The sequence below is a fragment of the Cyprinus carpio genome, chromosome B16 (genome assembly GCF_018340385.1).
Source record: "Cyprinus carpio isolate SPL01 chromosome B16, ASM1834038v1, whole genome shotgun sequence".
In the NCBI taxonomy this organism is placed as follows: Eukaryota; Metazoa; Chordata; class Actinopteri; order Cypriniformes; family Cyprinidae; genus Cyprinus; species Cyprinus carpio.
In genome coordinates this window covers 2213598-2235024 of record NC_056612.1, presented here as the reverse complement: position 1 = coordinate 2235024, position 21427 = coordinate 2213598, and the positions used below count along the sequence as shown (strand labels likewise).

The 21427-nt window shown below is 36.5% G+C and overlaps 1 protein-coding gene across 2 annotated transcripts in view; it reads right to left on the bottom strand.

Moving 5' to 3' along the window:
- Nucleotides 1–21427, bottom strand: part of LOC109065425 (autophagy protein 5) — a 30314-nt gene continuing 8887 nt past the window's right edge. For both annotated transcript variants that reach the window (XM_042740342.1, XM_042740341.1), the window contains exons 7-8: nucleotides 17256–17373; nucleotides 1–1468 (exon numbers count right to left, since the gene is read on the bottom strand). In XM_042740342.1, coding sequence (XP_042596276.1) covers nucleotides 1332–1468; nucleotides 17256–17373 — 255 coding nt within the window. In that variant the 3' untranslated portion in view covers nucleotides 1–1331. The remainder of the gene's footprint in view (nucleotides 1469–17255; nucleotides 17374–21427) is intronic.

The window sequence follows — 21427 nt, the reverse complement described above, 5'->3', positions numbered from 1 at the left end:
TAGCTATAAAATATTGTTTTAATTAAATGCATTTTGAATGAATCTAGCAAAGACAGAAAAGCAATCATCGCAATTAAAATAACGCAAGAAAATGCACGTTTGAACCATGTTATTATCATTTTAACCGTGTTATTAGTAGTGAGGAGTTGCAGCATCTTTATACAAGTCATACAAGAAATGATATAAACATCTGAAAGTTTGTACACAAACAGCATTGTCTCAAGAACAGTCTGCCGAGAAGTCGCCTGGTGGTGGCGTAAGCTCTGCGGTTTTGCCCGCTGTCTCTCTGTCTCAGTCTGGGGTAAAACACTCACCGATTCCTCTAAACGAATAATCACTCTCAGCTGTGTGTCGTCTGCAGCACTGATCTACAGTCCCCACAACCCCCTAAACACAGACAGCCAGTCTGCCTACAGGTTGTAAATAAAGGAGGGGAAAAAATACTGCAAGGTTAATTTGTTGGAAACAGTGCTATATGACAATGTATTTGTATGGCCTCTAACTTATGTTTTATACGATACATACCCATTTCAAAGATCAAATATTTGCTTTAAATGAATAAAAAACCTTTTTTCCAAGCAGATGGAAAAAAACCCCAAAAATTAGAAGAAAGCAAACCATATATTTAACAGCGTCCGGGAAAGAGAGCTTCATTTGTGCTATATCCCACTAACATTTGTCTGGGACTGTGACTAATCAGCTTGCGGCATCATCACCTCCACTGAGCTGTGTGACCCCCTACACAGCTGCCAAAACCAGACACTGACACATTTAATCCAGTGAATGAAGTCACCGATATTTTTCCCTCAAATCCCAAAGTCATCATTTTTTCTGCTTGAGTTTTTATGCAAGAATTCCATCTTTATTTTACACCTCATCTGACCTGTATGCATCCATAAAACATGTTGATAATCAAGCCCCATGGCGGTCGATTAGTACGTACAGCACTTTAGTGGCCTCATTAAACACCAACAGGATTCCTCCTAATAATTACCAGATCTGAGAGTCTAAGTATACATTACTCACAAATTAGAGAGTGGGAACTGGAGTGTCAAAGAGTTAATGTGGGAGTGCAATCACATCAAGCTTGTGCAAATGTAAGAATTTTCAAGGCAGCAAGAACATGGGACCCATCTGATAAACCTCTTAATAAACCAAGAGCGTCTTCTTCATGTGAAGTGCACAGGATTCTGTTGTTTGATGACCATCGCTCGATAAGGCCACTGCAAGGATGAGAATGAGAAAACAGGAAGAAATGGTATGCCATCAGAACATCTCTGCAGATCTTTTATCCTTAATTGTCCATCAACGGACGACTGGATCCTCTGGAATCAGTCACTTGGTGCTGGGATGATGCTGATATGGAGAAAGTTGTCTGGGTGGCTCAAGTGTTCGCTCAACCACTGGATGGGTGTTTCCAGCAGTGGTTCAATGCCGTGAATCATAACCTGGAATCTCTTTGGCTCGTCTGGAATGAGCATGAAAGAGAGAAAAGGTCAAAACTGAGCATTAAGGGAAGTACTATTCAAGTCGTCAAAAAAATAAATAAAAATGTTATGTATTATGGTATATTAAAGCTTGTCACACAGTGGTGCTTTCTTGTAAACAGTCTAACACTCAACCGTTTTCCAAAAGTGCAGAAACTTTGTCGTTCTAACCATATTGCTTTACAATGTTTTTAGAAATGCACCCTGATTATGAGAAGGTTTAAATAAGGCCACATATGAGCCTTATTTACATAACTGCAAAATGTAATTTTTATTTTTGTATTTTTTTGAGGGGGGGATACATCTTTGTTAACATTTATACTGATCAAGGGTATTCAAGAAAATGTTAAAGGGATAGTTCATCCAAAATTAAAATTCTGCATTAATTACTCACCCTTGTGACGTTCTAAACCCGTAAGACCTTCGTTCATCTTCAGAACAAAAATTAAGCTATTTTGATGAAATCCATGAGCTTTCTGACCCTCCATAGACAGCAAAGCAACTACCACGTTCAAGACTCAGAAAGGTAGCAAGGACATCGTTAAAACAGTCCATGTGACATCAGTGGTTCAAATAAAACAAAAATATTGACTTTATTGAACAATTTCTTCTCTTCCATGTCAGTCTTTTTTCCCCTAGCTTTCTGGGACATAGAACGTGGTAGTTGTGTTGCTGTCTATGCAGGGTCAGAAAGCTCTCTGATTTAATCAAAAACATCTTGATTTGTATTCTGGAGATGAACAAGGTCTTATGGGTTTAGAACGACATGAGAGTGAGTAATGATTTTCATTTTTAGGTGAATTATCCCTTTAAAATTAAACCCAGTCACCATAATTTGCAAGAACCCCTAGAAAAATGAACATAAAACATGTTTATGGGAGACTTGTGCCCAAGAAGTGGTCAAAGGCACGAAACACCCCTGGCATGTGTAACATATAATAGCTGTTGGCACTAATTACATGATTGGATACTCCAGGAACATTACAAAGCCATGCAAGCATAATATATGTATATAAATATATGTCAAGAATTAAAGATGATCTTGGTTTTTGAACTGGTGTGTTAGGAATTCCTAGTTCCTAAGATGTTACTAGTATTCGAAAGTTATTCATTACCAGTCAAAAGTACACCTAGTGAAACTTTTTTTTTTTTTTTTTTTGATAGTCATGAAATATGGCAATTTTTGATATTAAAAGAAATCTTTCTTTAAAGTAGCCACCCTTTACATAGACTGCAGCTCTTCACACTCTGGCCATTTTATCAGTCAAACAGTTGTATTATGAACACTTGTCTGCTTTTTTTCACAATCCACTCCAACCCTTATTTTTTTAATCAGTTCTGAATCACAAGAAATTAAAAAAAAAAAAAAAAAAAAAACAAACACACACACACACACACAAACACACACACACACACACACACACACACACATAAATGGACCATACTAATTTAAGCAGAATTTTAAGTCAGAATGTTTTTAAAGTAATAATTCAGCCAAAAATAAAAAATAAAAATAGCGGAAAATGTACTCAACCTCAGGCCATCTAAGATGTAGATGAGTTCGTTTCTACATCGGAACAGTGAATGCGTGCCGTCAGAATGTCTAATCAGCTGATAAAAACACAATAGTCCTCACAACTCCAGTCCATCAATTAATGTGTTTGTAAAGCTAAAAGCTGTGTGTATGTGTGTAAGAAACAAATACAGCAAGATGTTTTTAACTTCAAACTGTTGCTTCTGACTAATATACAAGTCCTCTATCCATAATACTGTTTTCTCCAGTGAGAAAGTTGTCTCGTCTGAATCAGGAGAGAAATATGCAAAGATAAACACTTTACAATTGAACAAATATGTGGGTGGATTTATGAGAGGAAAAATGGGAATTGGCATCTTCAATAGAGGAAGCATTATTATGGAATATGGTCAGGGTTATTTGTGGATTATTGTGCTGTTTTATTAGCTATTAGCTGAACTCTATTTTTTGACGGCACCTATTCACTACAAAGGATTTAATGGTGAGCAAGTGATGTAATGCTGAACTTCTACAAAACTGTTAAGATGAAGAAACAAACTCATCTACATCTTGGATGGCCTGGGAGTGATCCAAGTTTAAGCAAATTTTAATTTTTTGGGTGAACTTTAAGACCACAAGAACAAAACTTTCGACTGGTAATGTAATTTTAAGAAAAACTTCACATTCATAAATATAGCCAAGTATTTATTTGTTTATTAATTTTTTCTTTCTTTCTTTCTTTCTTTCTTTCTTTCTTTCTTGACATTTTTTTAATTGTTATTCCATGAAATGTGGAAAATACATGGCCAGATCTTGTCAGAGGTTCTATTGTTAGAGGAAACACAGCATGATAATTATTTTGATTCTCCACTAATTTATCATCTCCTGCACAGAACAAATTGACCAAGTTCACACTGCGTAGCTAGTTACATACGACTGGAAAATTGAAGGAAACGCTAGAGGCAGTAACATTACCCTGTTGACCCAAGGAGGTTAAATGGCTAATGCAGTTGGAGGGAAGGAGTTTCAGTTTGACAGCAAATGATGGTTCAGGCATCAGCATGTGCGCTGGATGACCTTCTCACACTACTGAACTGCATCATGACCTACCAGATCATTTGCATAAAAGCACATACAAAAAGCAGTTGCTCTTTGGCCTTTAAAATTTTTCAGATAAACAACACAGAATCTCACTGAATGAATCTCCCCATTAAGAAGCCTAAAATTTCACTGTAGGACAAAAAAAGCACAAGTAAACACTCTCTCTCAAACTCACACAAAAGCAATTCATCATGACTACTCAACATACTCCATTTATCATGAGTCTGATAAGCTGTAGCTCAGGGCTGAAGAGGTTGGGGACACGGATAACGTGGGCGCAGGAAGGAACTTCTTATAATAATGCATTCTTGTGTTTCTTAAATGAGTGGTCAAAAAGGCATGGCCTCAGCTTTCCCTCTGACTGCTGTCAGCTCAATTATCTTTAACTAGATCCATGCATCATTTGCGCTTTCATTAGGCATAGCTGTCAATAAGGTCAAAAATACAAGTATTTTTCTATTTCTGCCTGAAACGAGTAAATCTCTCCACCTTCACTTAAATGAAAACACTTAAACCTAACTGGATAGATTCACTATTTTTTGGTGAATTATATATATAAGCCCACAATATTCATCATAATATTATATATTTCTAATAGCAAATCCAATCTGGCCACTATTGGATATCTCTCTCTATGCACTTATTTATATATTGCATTACTGTACTGTACATTTGTCTTCCTTATCTACTGACATTTTGTATTTTGTATGTAATTTATTTTATATAAAATATCTTGTTCACACTTTTTAATGGAGAAAAAGTTATTATGAATTATTTTGGCCAAAAGAGAAGGTTCAATGTTAAAATGTTTTAATGACTGATTTCTTTCTTATAAACACACACACAGCTTTTATGTTATATATAAGGGGTGTAACGATACACGTCTTCGTTTTGAACCGTTCAGTATGAATTTTTAGGTTCGGTATGCAATAGAAACCGAACGATTCGTTGGACTAAAATATAAAACTAAACGTCTTCGTTTTGAACCGTTCAGTATGAATTTTTAGGTTCGGTATGCAATAGAAACCGAACGATTCGTTGGACTAATCGATCCTATTACATTTGAAAAAAAAGAGATTAAAGTGTGAAATATAATATTCTCAGTACCACAGCGCAGTAGCGGACAGCCCCATGATAACCTCCATTTGCTGGGGTGTGTCGAAAGATGATGATCTTGTCAATGATAAACAGAGATCTTGTCAAAAACATCAATGTAACAAAGTTTGTAGGTCGGGAAGAAGGAGACAGGAACCCGCAAACATTTAAACACTTTAATAAAATAAACAAACACAAAATGAAAGTAAAGCGGCAGCCCCTTGCGGACTAAATTAAGTCCATGCCTGGTCCTTTCTCGTCTTGCACTGTTGTCACTCCTCCTTTTATCCTTCCGGAGCTCCTCTGTGGGACTCGAGACTGGTGAGTTGCGCAGGTGTCGCGCATTAGCATTTACTCCACCGGCCTCGCTCTGATCCCATGGCTCTCGGCCCCGCCCCTTTCATCACAATCAATTATTGGAAATATTAAGAGGATTTGGCATTTCCAATTACATAACATTCTTATTTTTATTAGGCGTATTATTATTATTATGAAGTTACTTTTATTATTAAATTAAAATTACAATTAATTTGCCCAGCAATAATTACTGCATAACTGACACGCTGCGAGGATAACAAAAGATATTTAGCCTACTCTTCAATTAAAATGTTTTTAAAAACATCTTTTAATGTCTAAAATGAATTATATGCCTATAATTAAAATATTAACATTGCAGTCATCAATCAGTGAAATCACTGATCAAATCAATGAAATAAAAAGCTTTTATTCCAAGCACCGACTTTAATAAAAACAACCTGTTTAACACAAAATATGTTTCTTAAAAAAAATTTTTCACTATGTACAGACCACAAGAGAAATATTTAAGTGAATAAATTAAAACAGTTCGCTATATACTGTTATCAGCATATGTTGAAGTAGATATGTCTCTGAGAGAGAATGCTTCATCATTACTCTGTCAGTCCATTTTTACTTTCACTTTCTGCATGAAGTGAATTGGCTGAGATTAAGAAGTTTTAACTCTTGCGCAAAGTTTGCAAGTTGCCTGTGTGATATCCATTGGCTCGCCTTCTTAAAACAGAAATATTTCCAAACATTATGACATCACCAATTAGCCCCGTTCCGAACATACCGAAACGAACTGTGACACCACTATGTCCTATCAAACCGAACCATGAAATTTGTGAACCGTTACACCACTTGCTCTGAATACACATACAGACAAACCATGGGTCACAGGAGGGGTGGGATGTTGATCAGTACTTGCTTGGGATGGGTGTCATCACGCGTCTCAACCAATGAGAGCATTTGGGATGGGCCTAAAGACTGCAGCACATGAACGTTCTCGATGAAAATGTTTAGGTTAAAGCACAAATCGGTGCGATCACAGTAGTCAAACTTGCTCGGGCACTGTTAAGACTGCCTAGTGTGAGTACACCCTTGAGTCCCTACCCACCCGCACCCACACTCGCCAAACAAGTGTTGTCCCACAATAGTGCAGGTCTCTACTCGGAAAATGCCTGTTATAATGTTATTATCGAGGCTCTTGACCCTGAGCATAACTTGCTTTTCTATAACAAACTATAAAATATTTTCTATAAAAACTTTAAAGCCCTGGCAGTGGCAAATAGCTTTGGTTTTATATTTAATTTGATCACATTAATGTTTAAGTTGACATTTACAAGTAATATTTTTAACTGCTACTATGTAAAAGGAATACTGCTGTAAAAAAGCACCTCATTTGTTTGTTATTTCACTTTTGCTCACATAGCAGTACTTTTAAATGGAAAAAAGTGCGCAATACACTACTTTTGAATTCATTACTGAATTTTGTGAATAACAATGCAATTAATCGCAGAAAGATCATGCGATTAATCCTGCTTAAAAAATTGAATCATTGCCCAGCACTAATTTTGGACTTTTTAAATCTTCTGCTCTCATCCTCCCAGTCAACTCTCCTTAATGAGAAATGGAAACAAACCAAATTTCGCTGAGACTGGACTACGTTTAGGGTGTGCTCAACAAAGTTGGAACTGTTAATATAGTCTTAATGATAATAACAGCACGTAATTAATAATTATACAAAACCATTAGTAAACCGTGGATTATGTTAAAAACAAGAACACAGAACAGTGTTGTTAGTCTTAAAATGTAAATTACATTGGTGCCGATAACCTTCTAGACAGTGCGCTGACATGTCCCGAGTTCGAGTCCCAGCTCGTGTACCTAGGAATGAATACTCGTAATGAAGAAGTTAAGAGTGTTCTGCCATTGTCGTGACATGTTGCCAAGTATAGTAACCCATACTCAGAATTTGTGTGCTGCATTTAACCCATCCAAGTGTACACATACAGCAGTGAGTAGTTAACACAACTCACACACAAACCGTGAACACACATCGAGAGCAGTGGACAGCCATTTGCTCCAGCACCAACTGGAGCAGTTGGGGGTTCAGTGCCTTACTCAAGGGCACCTCAGTTGTGTTATTGAAGGTGAAAGACAGCGCTGGTCATTCACTCCTACAATTCCTGATGGTACTGAGACTCGAACCTGTGACCTTCAGGTTACAAGTCTGACTCTCTGAATATTCACCCCCCAATAAGGGCCACCATATATATATATATGTGTGTATATATATATATATATATATATATATATATATACATGTACATATATGTATATGTGTGATATATATATATAAATATATATATATATATATGAAGTGTGTGTGTGTCCAAGTGTGTGTGTGTGTGTGTGTGTGTTGTCAGAATTTGTGTGAAGTTAAAGTGAAGTGACGTGTAACCCATCCAAGTGCACACACACAGTAGTAAACACACCCAGAGCAGTGGGCAGCCAATGATGCGGCACCCAAGGAGAAGTTGGAGAGAGTGCTGGTTATTCTCTCCCCCCACCGACAATTCCGGCCGAACCTGAGCCTCGAACCTGCAACCTTCAATCTAACTCTCTCCTTGAAAGTTTATGAACCCTTTAGAATTTTCTATATTTCTGCATAAATATGACCCAAAACATCATCAGATATTTGCACAAGTCTTGAAAGTAGACAAAGAGAACCCAATCAAACATATGAAACAAAAATATTTTCTTTTTCATTAATTTATTGAGAAACATTATTCAGTGTTACATATCTGTGCGATGCAAAAGCATGTGAATCTTAGCTTTCAGTATCTGGTCTGACCCACTTTTGCAGCAATAATTGCAGGTAAATGTTTCTTATAATGGCTTGTAGGAATTCTAGCCTCTTCCTCTGTACAGAACCACTTCAACTCTGTGATGTTGGTGGGTTTCCTCCTATGAACTGCTTGCTTCAGCTCCTTCCACAAAATTTCAATTGGATTAAGGTCCAGACTTTGATTCTGTCATTCCAAATCATTAACATTGTTCTTCTTTGACCATTCTTTGGTAAACCACTTGTGTTCTTGGGGTTGTTGTCTTGCTGCATGGCCCACTTTTTCTTGAGATTCAGTTCATGTACAGATGCCCTGGAATTTTCCTTTAGAATATACTGGTATAATTCAGAATTCATTGTTCTATCAATGATGGCAAGCTGTCTTGGCCCAGATTCAGCAAAACAGGCCCAAACCATGATACTACCACCACCATGTTTCACAGATAGGATAAGGTTGTTATGCTTGAATGCAGTATGTTCTTTTCTCCAAACATAATGCTTCTCATTTAAACCAAAAAGTTATATTTTGGTCTTATCCATCAAAAAAAAAAATCAAAAATAACACTATATAACAACCACAAGAACAAAAACAACCTGCAAATGGGCAGCAATGTTCTTTTTGGACAGCAGTGACTTTCTCCTTGCAACTCTACCATGCACACCATTTGTGTTTATTGTTCTCCTGATGGTGTACTCATGAACATTAGCCAATGTGAGAAAGGCCTTTAGTTGCTTAGAAGTTACCATGAGTTCCTTTGCGACCTTGTGGACTATTACATGTCTTGTTTTAGGAGTTCTTGTTTAGGAGCTGAGCTTTGTTGATGGACCACTTCTGGGGAGGGTAACAATGGTCTTGAAATTCCTCCATTCGTACATCTGTCTGACTGTGGATTTGTGGAGTCCAAACTCTTTAGAGATGGTTTTGTAACCTTTTCCAACCTGATGAGCAACAACTATTTTTCTGAGGTCCTCAGAGATCTCCTTTGTTCGTGCCATGATTCACTTCCACAAACATGATCAGACTTTGATAGATACCTTTTCTTTAAATAAAACAGGGCAGGCAATGACACTTGATAGTCATTTCACTGAATGAAAACACCTCTGAACAGACTCTTAATTTCACCTTTAAATTAACTGCTGATCCTAGAGATTCACATACTTTTGCAACAGATATGTAACACTGGATAATTTTTCTCAATAAATAAATTGAGAATCATTAAACAGAATCATTAAACATTATAATTAAAGATGAGATTATAGAACAAGTATCAGAAGAAAAATATCTTGGTATGATTTTAGATTCTCAGTTTAATTTTTAAAGTCATGTTAAAAAGTTGCGTAAAAAGAAATTGTTTAACATATGATCATGCTTTTTTGTTTTTAAATTCAATGATATTATCACATATGGTATATGGATTAGCTATTTTGTCTCAGACTAATCAATCCATAATTAATCAGGTTAAATGTCTTTACAATAAAGCTTGGAAATTTTTAGATAGATAGCAAATAAGATACCATTATTGTCAGATCCTAAGTAAATACAAGATTCTGAGCTTTGCTCACTTTGTCTTTTTTCACTATGTAAAGTTTGTGTTTAAATGTTTAAATGGTCTTTCTCCTATGCCCTTATGTACATTTTTCGAGAGATTGCAGGGAAGCAGTAGATCCACTAGAGTGGACATTCTTGCAGTCAGTATGCCAATTGCACGCTCCCTCAAAACTTGCGACATCTGTGGCATTGTGCTGTGTGATAAAACTGCACATTTTAGAGTGGCATTTTATTGTGGCCAGCCTAAGGCACACCTGTGCAATAAGTCGGGGAAGTCGTGGCCTAATGGTTACGACTGAGGTGCCTTTGAGCAAGGCACCGAACCCCCAACTGCTCCCCGGGCGCCGCAGCATAAATGGCTGCCCACTGCTCTGTGTGTGTGTTCACTGCGTGTGTGTTCACTGCTGTGTGTGTGCACTTTGGATGGGTTAAAAACAGAGCACGAATCTGAGTATGGGTCACCATACTTGGCTGTATGTCACTTCACTTTCACTTACACTTTGGATGGGTTAAATGCAGAGCATAAATTCTGAGTATGGGTCACCATACTTGGCTGTATGTCACGTCACTTTAATCATGCTGTCTAATCAGCATCTTGATATGCCACACCTGTGAGGTGGATGGATTATCTCGGCAAAGGAAAAGTGCTCACTAACACAGATTTAGACAGATTGTGAACAGTATTTGAGATAAATAGGCCTTTTGTGTTCATAGAAAGTCTTAGATCTTTGAGTTCAGCTCATGAAAAATGGGGGCAAAAACAAGAGTGTTGCGTTTATAATTTTTTTCAGTTTATGCAGAAATATAGAACATTGTAAAAGGATTAAAAGATAGTGGTAAAGATTGATAAATATTCATTTACAAAAAAAAAATACTTTTTGGGATTACACTGTGATCCTTAAATAGTCTTTTAATGTTGTGATGTAATATAATGATTCTTGTTCTAAATGTGTCTGACCAGACTTTTTGGTATATAAACTACTGTTACACTGAATAAAATTTTAATGGATGTCTTCTGTAAAACATGGGAAAAATGTATGACAGTAATTCATGTATGGAGAAAAAAAAGCTGTATTAAGATTAAGCTGTATTATGATTGAAAACCCCTTTTCATCTTTGACACATATATAAAAAAAATCACTAAATAAGTCAACACATTATATTTATACTAGCAAAACGCATATACCACTATAGGACCATTTATGTTTCCCGTACTTTGTTATTAGTGATTTTTTGTTTTGGTTTTTTTATGCAGCTTCATATTTTTTGTTCCGACATTACCTATAGATTTTTTGCATTTTGTATGTATTTTTGGTATTTGTATACATATGTTGCCATTGTCTGTTAATATAATTAGTGGTCATTAATAATAATAATAATAATAATAATAATAATATAATTTATTGTTGCCATTTTGTTCTTCTTCTTCTTATTATTAATGTTACTGTTATAAGACACAAAGATTTCATGAACCATGTTAGTGAATAATAGCCCATTTAAAAAAAAAAATCATCAAAATGAGAAACAAATGAGCATTTGGCAGGTGTTCATTGTACGTGTTTTTCATAACTAGCGACAGTTGTAGATGTTAATTAGTTTTTTGGGTAAGTCAACATGGTCTTTTGCTCTAAAGGAAAAAGTTGAAACCCGTACCTCCCACAAATACCAAGAACATGGAAGCAACAAGCACACCGGGGCGAAGCTTCGGTAAGCTAATATGACTAAACATGATGACCATTTCAAACAAAAGCACACACACTTCCATGAACTAAACATCCACGTAATAACGGAACTGGGCTATTGGAATTATATATATGTATGTATAATCCTTTGCATAATAGAGTTTGATGATGTCTAAAACCCTGAACACCTCTGACCTTGATTTTTTTAATTGTTAACGGTCAACCTGGACAAAAACCAACTCAAAGAGAGGACTAAACAATCAACTGACCCTGATTTTGAAGTCACACAGTAATAGTGTGATGAGCAGAAGAAGTAACTCATTCCTTGAAGTCCTGTGTGTGTGTCTGCCCCCGTGGAGTTTGTAAGGGTGTAAGGTGGGTGCGTCCCCAGTTTAACTCTCAGAATGATGCGAGGGGAATTCAAACAACACAAACTCATATAGTAATTGAATTCTTCCGGCAGTTATGACAAACGCCCACAGAAAACCCTAGCATGGGTCGGCTCTGGACCTCTGCCACCTTGGAGTGTTTCATTCAACCAAGACCAACTTTTGAAAAAATAAATGTTGGGGTTTTCATTATCAGCTTCTATCTTATGTGCTACACGATTGTTAATAAACTATTCAAATCAAATAGCTAAACATTTGCAACAACCAAAGTCACTTGCTCAAACTATTCATATCCGTTGTTGTGACCTTACCAATGCTAGCGCCATACTCTACTCTTTGTGCTTGATCAGAGTTCCTCCCCGCGGTCTGCGACCCAGTACCAGGCCGTGGAAGGGTTGCTACCAGGTCGCAAGAATGTTCTGGGGAAAATGTGTATAGATATAATGTGTATATGTTATTTATTGCATGCTAAAGATTATTCTAATTATTCTGTATTCTCATTTGTTGTATGCATTTTCATGTAAAGGAAATGATTAATTAGTAAATGAATGATTGTTCTGACTCTCAGAGACGTGTTTCAGACAGCGCGAGAATAAAGAGTTGATTTCTATTTTATGTCTCCCTGCATCTGAGATACATGCACATAAAATTGTCAAAAAAACCCTTCTCGGCATTCTCATTCTCTGCGCTTTAAATCCTTTTTTTCTGAAAAATCTGAACCTTGAAGTCTCAAAAACTACAACATCTTCCTTTGAAACACTAATATATATCTCGTGGACCCTCCAACTGTTCCACAAGAATATTTTTAATACGTAACCCGTCTGTGGTGTAAAAATGGTTGGAGATTCCTGAGCTAGAGGGTTGCACTTGGTGCCTATGCAAGATTAGGGGAAGTCGTGGCCTAGTGGTTAGAGAGTTTGACTCCTAACCCTATGGTTGTGGGTTCGAGTCTCTGGTCAGCAATACCACGACTGAGGTGCCCTTGAGCAAGGCACTGAACCCCCAACTGCTCCCCGGGTGCAGCAGCATAAATGGCTGCCCACTGCCCACGGGTGTGTGTTAATGGTGTGTGTGTGTTCACTTTAGATGGGTTAAATGCAGAGCACGAATTCTGAGTATGGGTCACCATACATGGCTGTATGTCACGTCACACTCACACACTTTTTATTATGCACAGCCCAACTGGGCTACAGATAACAGTCGGGAGTCTGTTCAGAATATAAATCAATCATGCCTACTCAGAAGACTTGGATTAAACGTCTCATTTTATATGGATTACTTTTACAATGTCTTTATGAACGCAAAGTTTTGGATGAATGGACTTTCGATGGCAAAACAGAAATCTCTCAGGTTTGATTAAAATATTTCAATTTGTGTTTCAATGATGAACAAATGTTTTATTGGCTTGGAATGACACGAGTAAATAGATTATGTAAATTTTCATTTATGGGTGAACTATCCCTTTAAAGGAACACTAGGGCTGTGTGATATTGAAAAAAAATGAAATATGCGATACCTTGTTAAAAAATGTGATATTCGATATGAGATACGATACTGATTAAAGTGTGTAAAATCAATTTCAATTATATTTAAAAATATTTAAAAATGAAGATTTTATAACCAATTTTTTTCACATTGTTTCTTAGAAAAGAAAGAATCACTATAACTTCTGAAAGTGACCAGCAGTGTTTTAGCATTACATAAAAAGTAATGTCACAAATCGGAAAATGTCATTTTAACAACAGTGTGAACACGCAAGTAAAAAAACAAAAAAATTACACTAATTTTATGTCATTGTAACTATAGTCTAAGAAAGTTCAAACATGATTAAAGGAAAGTGAACAGTCAGTAAAAAAAAAAAAGAAAAAGAAAAAGTTACAATAGTACACAATAGCAGAAAAAGTACACAATTTACAAGTGTAGATAAAATAAACAGTAGTATTCATGTACAGAAATTTAATAATTAAGTGTAAAATAACACTGCATTGTGTTCACTGTATGAATTAAATTTGGATTAATCTTTGTTATAGCTGTTTTGGTGTTTGATTAACATTAGTGACATATTCAGCAGCACGTATTTATAGGCTGCTGTCCCTTTAAAAAACCCTTTTAAAGACTGCACGGATCCAGTATAATGATACACATCCGATTTCTTTCTCAGCTGTTTACATTCATTTAAAACATAACTGACTACGTTTACGAAAATGATCGTCGAGACGGGTACTATTGACATAATTCTGTGTGTATGTCTGTTTAAATATGAGGAGATGCGAAAGACGGATCAACTCGGTGTTCGTGAGCTGTCTCTGTGTGTGTGTGCGTGCTTTGCATGTGTGCGGCAGAACTGAAGAGACGTTGTGCGAGATGCGGCTGGTGCACGCGCTTCAGGTGCGAGTCAGACAGCAAGAGACGGCAAAGAGTTGTTTTCTCCAACTTATTGCACTTAACTCTTTTTAATGTCAAGCAATTCTCTGCTATATGCGTCGAACTTAAACTTTGACCTTTTGCAACGTTTTGATTTAAGTAGCCTATTATTAAAATGATTCAGATATCGCAAGCTCTTGCGATATGCATATTGCGATATTTACTTTTGTGATATTTCGATAATTCCGATATATCGTGCAGCCCTACAAGGAACACTCCACTATTTTAGAAAACAAGCTAATTTTCCAACTCCCCTAGAGTTAAACAGTAATTTTATCATTTTTCAATCCATTCAGCCGATCTCCGGGTCTGGCGGTAGCACTTTTAACTTAGCTTAGCATAGATCACTGAATCAGATTAGACCGTTAGCATCTCACTCAAAAATGACCAAAGAATTTCGATATTTTCCCTATTTAAAACTTGACTCTTCTGTAGTTACATTGTGTACTATAACCGACGGAAAATAAAAAAGTTTTCTATTCCCATATGGCAGGAACTATACTCTCATTCCGGCGTAATAATAAAGGAACTTTGCTGCCATACATGGGTGCAGCAGGCGCAATGATATTACGCAGCACCTGAAAATAGTCCCCAGCTAGTTTGTGTAGTTGCGTTATATCATTGCACCTGCTGTATAGTACCTAACCATAGAAAATCGCAACTTTTCATTTTCCGTCAGTCTTAGTACATGATGTAACTACAGAAGAGTCAAGTTTTAAATAGGAAAAATATCGAAACTCTTTGTTCATTTTTGAGTGAGATGCTAATGGTCTAATCAGATTCAATGATCTTTGCTAAGCTAAGCTAAAAGTGTTACAGCCAAACCCGGAGATCGGCTGAATGGATTCGAAAACTGTAAAACTCAACTGTTTAACTCTAGGGGAGTTGGAAAATTAGCCTGTTTTCAAAAATAGTGGAGTGTTTCTTTAAGGTAAGAGTAAAGTTTCAAAATATTGCAAAACCTGACCTATGTATATGCATTTCCTTTTACATTCACATATAGTTTATTTAAAAAAAAAAAAAAAAAAATTCCTTGAACACATTGTTTAAACTACCCAGAAACACATAACCCTGTATATCTAACATATGAAACACAGTTAACATAATCTGTCTAAACTATGTTAGTCTTTTAAAAGCCCTCTGATTTCTAACTTCAAAATTAATCAGTCTACAGAGTTAATCATTTCTGAGTCACGGACCCTTTTTCATTCACCACATTACCACGGTAAGACAGGCACTGAAAGTGATATTTCAGTGCCTGTCACAGGTTGAGTCGTGAGACATGCTGGTGGTGATGGAGGTGGGAGGGCCAGCTGAAGGTTTCCCCACTCGCAGCGTGGGTTGACATGAAGGGCTGCTGGGCGGGGGTTTTCTGTGCAATTCATTTAGAATCAGAATCAGAATCAGAATAGAAAGAGCTACCGCATACCACACAAAGACAGACAACACACAGTCAAAAAATAAAAAAATATTTGCAGATAAATAAGTTGTATAAAAAACCTCTAATGGAATTGGATTGAGTAAGATGCAGGGATTACTGAAGGGGTAACCAACTTCTTAAGATATTGCACCAACATGGGGAACATTTTAAGAGTACCATTGCCTTGTGCCTTTATTTGCGGCTCTGATATAAGAAAACAGATCTTGGGTATGAGGGATCCATGATTTTCTGAGCCCTTGAAACAGCGTAGGAGGGCAGACCACACCGTTCAGCAGTCCGAAACCGCAGTCTTCTGATCCATTTTGTACCCCCACACAGTTGTGAAGTGCACAACAGACTCAATGACGGATGAGTAGAACTGTCCAGCTCCTGTGGCAGTTAAACCGCTGGCGAAGGAAGTACAGCCTTTGTTCGAGGAGTCAATGTGAGACTTCAGGTCCTGAGAGATGGTGGTTCCCAGGAATCTGAATGACTCCACTGGCCACAGTGCTGTTCATGATGGTGAGTGGGGGGAGTGCATTACATGTCAGTCCAGGTTGGCAAACAGCCAGCTGCTCATACTCGTCACCGTCCTGCGTTTTATTTTTGAGGTGCAGTCGTTGGGTAAGCGAGAAGAGCAGGGGTTCTGACCAACTTCTTAAGCAGAACAATACCAATTCCTAATAAAAACATAAAATCTTTAACATATAAAAAAAATATCATAATATAAAAAGCCGTTTTAACATGTAAAATATACAACATCTTCTGAAAAAAGAACACATTAAAAGTCACAAAAAAAATAATTTCACACAATCCCAATACATAAAAATCAATCCAAAACTTGAATAAAAAAAACCAGCAATTGATATGAATCAAGCCAACACGGTGATAAACAAAAATGATTTGAGACCATCCTGAGACAGAAAAGGTCTTTCCCAGGTTGAGTAAGTAGACACATATTTCCCTGTAATTTCAACACTTTGCTCTGCGCTGTTATCAGAGCAAACCCCACATATCTGGAAGAGACAGAACGATAACAAAAAGAGAAGCACAAAATGCCACTTTCTCTTCAACCAAACCACCAGGCCTTTCAGACAAAGCAAGCAGGTCTTGAATTGGGCTGGAAGCAGCACAGATGTGCTCCGTCATGCAGGCATCTCCGCCTGCAGGTGCTCCGTTTGTCACTGCTATTGTCTGCATATCTACTTCCTCTCAGGAAAGACCAAGACCGCCCCTGTTTTGGCTGTGGATTTTATTCATGCAACCCTGATTTGTCCTTTTCTTTCTTTCCCTATTTCTCATCTCCTCTGTAAATCTCGAGATGTTAAAGATTTGTTTTCCTCTAATGTCTTGGCCCCTCATCTTTGATTCCAGCCTCCTTTGAGAGATAAGTCTAAACTGCAAACACGTTTTTATCAAATAATGTGTGGGTGAATTATTTTCAGCTCACCTTCCGCACATATGGCAGCAGGAAACAGCTCCTTCAGCAGGTCTCCCAACGTAAGCGTGTGGCCTTCAGGAGACACTGGTCGGAAGAGCTTTTGAATGAACGGTCTCTCACCCATCGTCTAAAATGAGACAAATATGAAACACATTGTAAAGTTCTCAAAAAATGCAGAATCTGAATTGTGTCACTGAAGAATGTTGAAGAATGCCTATTCACTTTTATTTTGTGGACAGTTTTCACGGTAACTGTTTGTATTAGTAATGCGTGGATTGGGGTTATATCTACGGACATTGTGGATAATCCACAGGTGGGCGTTATAGTAATAAAAGCATTAAAAAAAACAACATTCTGATTAACTGATGGTGGGTCATGGGGGTGGATGAGACAAATTGTTAATAAAGGAAATATTAACTACATCCTCTAAAATGTGAACTTATTTAAAACCTAATTATTAACTATTGCTGCATAATTATCAAAAATGATAATGTGATAAAGAAATTTCACATCACCATTTCACTTGTTTTTGACCTAACAGGCCACTCTTCACAAAACAGGGCATGTAGGTTGCACTTGGCCTTGGCAGTAAATTAAACACTACTTTCAATTAATGTACTACTATTTTAGCACTTTTAGTTTATAAAAAAAAAAAAAAAAAAAAAAAACACAGACAGTGTCTACATAGTTTTCAACCAATTTATGAACAAGACTGGGAAATTAACACTCTACTTCACATTGTTTTTCAGACTTTTGAGCTATTTGTTACTGTTTTGTACACACTGTCATATTAATTATAATTGGAGGGTGGATGATTTATTTTTAACAGCAGATTGAGCTTACAGCTGATATGCTATCTCTTGTTCGCATATAGTCTATTTGATTTGCTCCGTAAGCTAAAATTATGAAATACTAGAAATGTTGATAACATCAAAAAACTAATAAAAAAAAAAAAAAGATTTTGAATAATTGTGCTTGATAGGTCACTTTACAAAATTTGTGTTTCTGGCAGTTCCAAATAACAACCTTATCAATAGAAAGTGAAAAGTTCAGAAAGTTCCTTGTCAGCATGAAGTGAAAATTCTGTTGTCTAAATGCACTGATCCCATCCATGCATTTTTTAATTTTCTAAATCCACCACTTTCTTACAATCAACTGCAAACTAACATTCGAATAAAAAAATATTAGATCTTCAATCTACATTTTTTTGTTTTCTTCTTCAAAAATGTGTTTCACTCGGATATACATTGCAATATGCAAGAAAAGATTGCTACTTATATTCAGCATGTTTTAATTTGATTTTGCTAAATTGTATTATCTACACTAACACAAGCCCATAATGGTAAAATTAAAAATACAATTATTTTAACTAAAACTGTTTTATTTTTTGTTTGTTTTTTGTTAGTACAATTGAAAGTGAGCGTGAGATTTCTTTTAAGAATAGGACAAGCTTCATTCACCCTGAAAAAAAAAAAACTTATACATTTTATTAAAATAAAAATGTTGTTTAAATTCATGAAGAGTTGTTTCAGATGATGAAATATAGGCATGTGTGGTAGATTTACAGTATGGAATACTGGAAAGCTAAGAATCACCAAACAACAATGTTTGTGACGCAGATATAGCACACCCTGACACAATGACTACACACTGACCACCTACACTCATGTGAGTACACTTTTCCTTTGAGTTTCTCAATTTCCTTTTCTATGTCATCTTTAGCCAGTCAGCATACATGACTACAGTTGAGAGAAATAGCATCTATTTCATTTCAGGGTACCCACTTTTCACACCCATTATGGTGCGCTAACAACAAATAATTAATTTGTTAATATCTTGTCAGCTAGCAGCTGTTTTAACCCACACTGGGTATAATATTGTGAATTGCTGAATAAGATACTGAGTGGATTAACAGCCGGCAGTCACGGCTTAGTCTTTCCTTTAGCCTTGAGCGAGCGAGCGAGGTGTCGAATGCTGGACAGGATCCAGTTTTCACACACAACTTGCATGTGGTCAGTGATAGAGGGTATCATTCTGTAAGATCTGGACCTATGGTGACAAACAGCGGCCTGACAAACAATAGGAGTCAATCTTGGTGCTGTGAAAAGGAAACTGGTGACACAACGGCTCAGGTAGTCCAGCTGACACCGACACCCTCAGGTCTCAGGAAGAGAAGGTGTCTCAGGATGCTACGACTCTGATCAGGTTACCAGAAAAACTGACTCACTGCTCACTTGCACCAAGATCATCTCCAGAGTCAGAGAAGAGAGAGTGTGAGAAGCGACAGCTACTTCGTTGCATTTTTAAACGGTAGCATTAATTATTGACCCCAGCATTATCCAAAAGGCTCCTGATACTGATGAGAAGTGTGATACTCTGGGTGCCGACACTTTCTTTTCAACTCCCCTGACACCCTAGCTGGCAAACCAGCACATGAACCGCACAACAGACATCATTAGCCTTTCTCCAAAAGCAAGAGGCCAAAGAAAAGAGATGCGCTCAGGTCTCAGAGCTCATGATCAGAGGCTAGGCTTTTCTTTAGAGTATGCAGATAATTATAGGTACTTTAAGCAATAATCGGAGTGTAAAACACTCAGGTACCCCTGAGCCTTGCCTTAATGAGATGAGTGGTAATAGTAAATTAAAACAACCATGTCATTTGAATATTCAAACTGTCAATTCAAAGTCCAAACAATATTAGTATAGTCAAAAAATATCAAACCACTGAAACATTTGAATATTAAATATATATACATATATATATATATATATATATATATATATATATATATATATCTCCAAACATGAAAATTTTACTTAAACTTAAATATTCAAACTGTCAATTCAATGAATGAATGAATGAATGAAAAATATTAATTCAAATAAAAATCCAAGGTGCTGAATTAAAAATAAATAAATAAACATGAAAATGTCAACCAAAATATTCAATCTGTCTTTCAAATATTCAAATGTTGAATTCAAATAATCAAATAAGCATTCAAATTACAAACATTTGCAATGTGAATTTAAAACATTCAAACTGTCAATTCAAATATTTGAATACTGAAATTGCCTACTGGACATTCAAACTGTCAAATCCAGCATTCAAACAGCTGACTGCAGAATTAAAACAAGGAATTTGCTGAATATAGCATTCTGGGCCACTTAATTTAACTACAGTTTAAAGGGGTGGTTGATTATGATTTCACTTTTTGAACTTTAGTTAGTGTGTAATGTTGTTGTTAGAGCATAAACAATGTCTGCAAAGTTACGTCACTCAGAGTTCAATCCAAAGGGAGATATTTTCTTTTAAAGAAATTGCTGTTTAAGGACTACAAAAACCAGCTTCTTCCTGGGCTTGTGACATCACTAACCTCGATGTTTACATATACGCAACTACACGTAATGATAAGGGGGCATGATGTTTCCAGACAACGTGCACTAGACAGTAAGCGAATCACAAACACACTGAGCCTGCTAACCAATAAGAGCCCACTGCTTAATTCTGAGGGAGGGGCTTTGAGAACCAGGAACTCAACAGACCATTTTGACGAGAATGGAAACAGTGGTGTAGAATAAAGATAAAATATGTGAAAATAATGCGTTTTTTTTTTTTTAAACGAAGCATGAACACATTACACTGCACACCATAAACACAATCAAGCTTTTGAAAAAAGCTGATAAACCACCCCTTTAAAAAATTATTTAAAACAAATTGCTTTTAACATTTGACCAACAGGTGGTAATGTCACAGAATAGATATGTGAAAAATTTTGTTAACCTGAATGCACTGTAAGTCGCTTTGGATAAAAGCATCTGCTAAATGTAAATGTATAAATGTATATAGCATTATGGATATCAGTCATTATTTTTTTTTTAACATCATGCCATTATATTTATCGATGCATTACACTAGATGATCAAAAGCAATAATCAAAAGCATCTGAAAACATTTTGATCATTAGGTGGTTCTGCCCAAAATTTTTCAGGTACTTTCAAAGCATGATGACACCTAACAAGTTTCAATATCATGATTTTAAGCCAAACTATTCAGACGTTTTAAACTATCTGTCATATTTCTTGATCAGTAGGTGATGATTTGCCAGTAATCTGCTCAGGTACCATCAAGGAATAGTCACAGTGAGTTTCATTTCAACAGGCCAAAGTGTTATGAAGACAGA